General features: G+C 34.3%; 1 protein-coding gene across 1 annotated transcript; it reads left to right on the top strand.

Moving 5' to 3' along the window:
* The first annotated feature begins 2,235 nt into the window (after window positions 1-2,235).
* Window positions 2,236-3,306, top strand: LOC113328845 (gamma-glutamyl hydrolase 2-like). Its single transcript, XM_026575845.1, has one exon. The coding sequence runs from the start codon at window positions 2,236-2,238 to the stop codon at window positions 3,304-3,306; it is 1,071 nt and encodes a 356-aa protein (XP_026431630.1).
* The last annotated feature ends 2,956 nt before the right edge of the window (window positions 3,307-6,262 follow it).

The following is a 6,262-nucleotide window of genomic DNA, read 5'->3' as shown; positions in this document are numbered from 1 at the left end:
TGTAATAACAACTGATCAAGGATGTAAAATGTGTAAAATTTTCCCTTCTATATTCTTAGGTTCAGTAAGAAAAAGTTTGCATATGCATTGAAAGTGTTCGACGAAATGTCTCTGTAAGTTTTAAACTAAAGTCCGGAGAAATTTTCATTTTTAATAATGATATTTTGGTAATAACTAGATGGTCAAAGCCAATTTTCGACCCTGATGCATCAAATGCATCTTCTACGACCCAGACCATAATTAGGCTCAAAACATACGATCTTTTTACAAAATATCTTTAAAATAAACTCCCATACGTTTTTTTTTACAAAATGAACTTCTATACAAGCTTATTATTCTAAAAAACAAACTGCTAGATTGGACTGCCATTACCAATACCCGTGAAGATTAAAGCTTTAAAATATACCATGGGTTCTGGTTGTATAAATCTTGTCAAGAGCTTTTGAAAAATAGGAATTTTGCGACTTATATTTTGAGAGAGATATTTCATTTTTTTATTTTTTTCATTTTCTTTGTTTTTAAAGAGAAAATAAAATTAAAAATAAAAAAGATTAAAAACAGGAGAATATAGTGATGTGAGAATGTGAGAGAAGATAAGAGAGAAATTCTAATTGATTCGTACAATAAATTAAGGGACCAGATAAAATTCCCTTAAATATAGATGGAACAAACTGATTTGGGACCACTTAAAGTAGGACGAAACTATAATTAGTTAAATTGTCTACTTTAAGTCCGGTTCAATGTTCAGTTCATTCAAATCAAAGATTACATACCAATGTTCTGAAAGTCGTCTCGGCCCGGACTATCAGCCCAGTGAACCAGTGACACAGTCACCTTTCTGGGATGGTCTATTATCAACCCAGTAAAATCACATAAAACTGTCTTTCGTGATTACATAGTATTAATACATATTCACTTACATGAAATGAATAAGAAAAACCTCAAACGTAAGATAATTATATTAGAACCCTATAATCCCTCCGTTCCATTTTAGATGATGTTTTAGAGTTATTTTCTTGTTCCATAATACTTGAAAGTTTGCATATTTTCCCATACAACTACCAATAATACCCTAATATTTTGTCTTGGAACTATAAGTTTATTTTTAAATGCACCAATAGCAATTAAAAATTGGAGACTTTTCTTATGGGTATAGTTGGAAAATCTTCATTTCTCTCACCATTTCTTAATCTGCGTGAAAACTCATAAAACATCATCTAAAGTGGATCGGAGGGAGTATAATTATAAGTAATCTGCAAAGAAAAAAATCCAAGAAACTATAAACTCTAAACATGAGATAATTATGAGGGATAATGATATAATATTCCAGAGTCAATTCTAAATAATTAATATGATGGTATCTTTTTTGATAAGAAATGTTCCTAAAAAAAATACACGAACCAGCCACTAAAGCTTTAAGAACTCGATCTATAACGACTAAGAAAATTCCGCATAACAATCGAGTTTTTGATATGAAGACTTCTTATTTAATTAACTATTACCCAAAAATTACAAAGAACAAAATCCTTGCGACAAGAGTTGTTTTGTTTTTCTGAATACTTAACTGAACAATATGCCAATCACCTAGTGGTCTGATGGTTGGCATGCTCCCTCCCACTGCGGAGGTAGTGGTTCGAACTCTGTAATTATTAAAATCCGCTCTAATTTAGAGAGTTTGGATATAGTTTAGGGACCACTAATCTAATGTATCAAAAAAAAAAAAAAAAACGGACAATATAAAATACTAGATTACAATAATAGTGTAATAAAAAACACCCCGTGGAAATCTTTTTCGGCTTGACAAGGAGTAAAGTGGACCGACCTTTCAAGCAAGAATCAACTATCACCCAAAACGTACAAAGAATGAAAACCTTGCGAGAAAGGTTTTACTTTTTCTTAGATACTCAAATAGATAATAAAATATACTAGACTATAATTGTGTAATAAGAAATACTCAGCTTCGGGTGGAATTCTTCTTCAGGGAGTAAAGTGGACCGACCTTTCGATAATGATTATTATCCACAGATGACCTTTCCCCATTTATCAATGAAAACAATTCCTTACTTTGATTTTTCTCTTAAACTCTGATTTATATTCAAGACTCAAAAGCAATGCACATGCTCGATTTCTTAGTAAATCTTTGGCTGGCGATCTATACTCAGAAAAAACAAGCCAAATAAAATCATCAGTAGCTTCTTCTTTCATCGTCTTCTTGTTGTTTATCCAGAAGTAGTAATGGATTATTTACGGGTACCTCTACTGGTTTCGTTAAAGAATTATTTGAATTCACTGAAAGCTAATTGTAATAAGATTATTGATTTACCAGGAGAAGATGAGAAATATAGAGTTGATGTTGAATATATAGGAAATAGTATCGCTCCTGATCCTAGTTTATATTACAGACCAGTTATAGGGATATTATCACATCCTGGTGATGGTGCTTCAGGAAGGTTAAATAAGGATAAAAACGCTTCCTACATAGCTGCTTCTTACGTTAAGCTTATCGAATCTGCTGGTGCTCGTGTGATTCCATTCATTTACAATGAACCTAAAGAGATTCTGTATGCAAAACTCAACTTAGTTAATGGAGTGCTTTTAACTGGGGGTTGGAAAAAAAGTGGTTTGTACTATGAGGTTGTTGAAGGGATTTTTAAGAGAGTTCTTGAGAGGAATGACACTGGTGATCCTTTTCCTTTATTTGCCATCTGCTTAGGCTTCGAGTTATTATGTAAGGTTATAAGCAAAGATGCTAACATTCTTGAAAAGTTCAGCGCACATAACCATGCATCTACCCTGCAATTCAGCAAGCCTATCGATATCCAAGGCACTGTTTTCCAAGGATTCTCTCCTGAGCTGCTACAGAAGTTGACTACAGATTGTCTTGTCATGCAATTACACAAGTGGGGAGTATCACCGGAGAGGTTTCGGCAGAATTCTGCATTGTGCAGTTTTTTCAGGGTGTTGACTACATGCGTCGATGAAGACAACAAGGAATACGTCTCAACTGTACAAGCACGCGATTATCCTATCACTGCTGTCCAGTGGCACCCAGAGAAAAATGCTTTTGAATGGGGGTATTCGACCATTCCCCACTCGGAAGATGCAGTTCAAGTTACTCAACATGTTGCAAACTATTTTATCAGTGAGGCAAGAAAGTCCTTAAACAGGCCAAGAACTAGAGATGTCCTTGACAACCTTATTTACAATTACGTTCCTACTTATTGTGGAAAGGCTGGGAGGGGGTACGACGAAGTTTATATATTCTCTCAACTGGAATCGAAAAGTTCTAACTTACCTCTTACGTAGTAACAACAATATGCATGTCTGGTTATGTACATAGTACGCATTCCGAGTTAACTATATATGGATAATGAAATGTAAAGATACTGTATTGATGAAATAAAAAGAGAACATGAAAAAAGAAAACAGAAAAGGTTTGGAATAACTTCTAGATGTACGTAAAGGTTCTGAACATGATCCTTAAGGGCTCTTCACATCCAAAGAAAATATCCTCATAGGGGTGAGTTTACACTTCACAGGTTCCTTCCTCAAACTCTGAGATAAACTGTGACAGATACAACGCTAAACTGAAATTTTTTGGTTACGACTACACAAAATTGGTTAGAAAGACCAAAATCAATAATTTTTGGGCGAAAAAGATATCTAGATTTTGATACTGTTTAAATGGACAAAAACGTAGAAATAGCCAGGATGTAAATAGTTTCATCTTACCCATACTCAAATATTTTAATATTATTTTTAATTTACATCAGAATGTATCCAGTTTCATCCTCGTCTTTTTTAAGTTTAAGCCAGGATGACTCCAGTTTTATCCTTCCTATTTTTTTGGTGTCCATTTCACCCATACTAGTTTTTACTTGTCCATTTGAATCATGTTTTAAAAATATTTGGACAAATGACCCATTTTCCGTTACCGCTAATCCGTTTCCTGCTGAGAATTCACATCTGTTGATTGGTTAAGTCGTTGTTCCCCCGTTGGAGATTCAACAGCTAAAACAGGAGCTTGATATGGTTTTGCACTCGGAGCGTTACCTGTACTGATAGCATCTCAGGCTTTGACCTTCACAGATTCACATCCACACTAGACTTAGGAGGTCCGCAAATTCAAATTTGAATATACAGAAATTTTGGTGTATTCATATCGTGTGCACCTCTGTCGCAACATCGGATGTATCGGGACCGTGGTTAGTAATTCTCCGAATAATTCCCGTATGATTTCCGAACATATCCGAATTGACCGAATTCGAATGATACTTCCGAACTATTTGAATTTCGAACCTAGTTTCCGGATCATAAGGACCTCACGAATGATTCGTGAACGTATCTGAACTGATCGAATCCGAATGATATTTCCGAACTAGAACTCCCATAGGTAACTCTCTGACCAGAGTTTTGTTGTTTGGTTTTTGTTTGATTTTGTATATACTTATATTTAAATACAATTATTCAGTTAAAATTTTCTATTGGTAGTTGCTTAACCAGTATTTGATGTGTTCTTTTTTGTTTAAAATTCTATAAACTCGTTTCATAATACATTTATGCGATTAAATTGTTTACTTCTTATTAAATGATCACGCTAAAATGTTTTTTTCCATCTTATAAAGCATATACAAATAAAATTAGTCTTGTAATAAGGTCATAATACTTATCAATTTATCATATATGTAAGCCGAATTTTGAGTGCTGAACTCAAATTTATAAAACGAATATACACGTACATATGTCGTTCCGAATTACTGTCCGAACAACGATCTGTTGACCGGATTTTTGACCGAATCCGACCTATCCAAATCCTTATAATTCCCGTGCGTATACCGTGCTGATCTACCATCCGTGCCCGGGATTGCTAACTAGGATCGGGACATTGATATTGCATATGTGTCGGCAAACAAGGAACAGAAAAAGTTTTGGTTTTGTTTTGTTTTCTTTTAACAACTTTTGTATTTTTTCTTCACGCGTTGGACATGATTTGGAGTTTCCAATGTTGAAACTTTGACCGAATAATTTGTCTTGTTGCACTGTGTTGGGTTATAAGAGAGCGCTCGTTAGTTACTTCATAAACCACACCTCAGAGATTGAAAATTTTGAATCTGTAGAAATATTAGAAGAAGTAGAGCTGTTGCTTAATAGAGACGGGTCTCCATTCTTGTTCCCTTGTTAAAGGTAACTAATATTTACATTCCCGGTTTTCTGAACTACAGCACATATAGAATGTTTGCAAATATAGGTAGATAGTATGTACAAGTTTAGGCCATTTATGGTTATTTTCTGCAGTAGATACCAAAGTTGATTGAATTTTGTATCTGCATGTGGAGCTGTTGCTTGTACTCATCGATATCTAGGGCGTTGAGGATGCTTAGGATAAGCAAGGAACATCTGCTTTGGTGGGAAGCAAGTTAGATATATAAGAAGAAAGCAATCTTAAATCAAGATTTTGTTATCTGATCAGAAGTTCTGAACATATAGTATATAGAATGTATACAAAATATAGTTAGATAGTAGATACGAAGAATGAAAACACATTGTGGGGGAATAAGAAAATTTTGCGGGATGCTTCTTGAATAATTAGTTTCAATGGCGTCTAGAAAAATGATGCACAAGTTCTAATTGCGTTCTTGTATTGTTTGTACTGTGTACTATTCATATGTCATTTTACTCATTCTTCTCTTTTCCAACTTATATCAGGAAATGCTAAAAATCAAGGAACTTCGTAAAAACAAGAAAAGGTGGAAAACAAAACGTGGCCTGCAAAAACAGAAGAAGGAGAACTATTATTTGGACTCATTGAAAGTTGGGCGTTGAGGATGGTAAGGGTTAGCAAGGAACAGTTGCTTTGATGTGAAAAGAAAATGAGCAAGTAGGATCTATCAAAAAGCAAGCTTAAGAGAGATGGGTCTCCAATCTTGTTCCCTTGTTAAATCCAAAGGTAACTATTTTTGCGTTCCTGATTTTCTTATCTAATCCGAAGTTATAGCGAACATATTCAGCATCCGGACCGGAGCATAAGAAATATGAATGTATATATAAGTAGATAGTATGTACAAGTTGATGTCAATTATGGTTATTCGATGGCTGCTACAGTCGTCTAAGTAACCGAATAGGAAATAGAGCAAACTTTTTTATTCAATAGAAAGTAATCTATTAAGAGAAAATTTCTACTTCATTTAGCCAATTGATCTCCCCAGCTACAGAGGTCACCAGCAACAAATTTAATATCTACATCAAATAGGGAATGGAGCAA

Source organism: Papaver somniferum, unplaced genomic scaffold (assembly GCF_003573695.1).
Source record: "Papaver somniferum cultivar HN1 unplaced genomic scaffold, ASM357369v1 unplaced-scaffold_114, whole genome shotgun sequence".
Lineage (NCBI taxonomy): Eukaryota > Viridiplantae > Streptophyta > Magnoliopsida > Ranunculales > Papaveraceae > Papaver > Papaver somniferum.
Note: the sequence above shows the minus strand (reverse complement) of the source record. Positions and strands in the feature narration are given on the sequence as shown.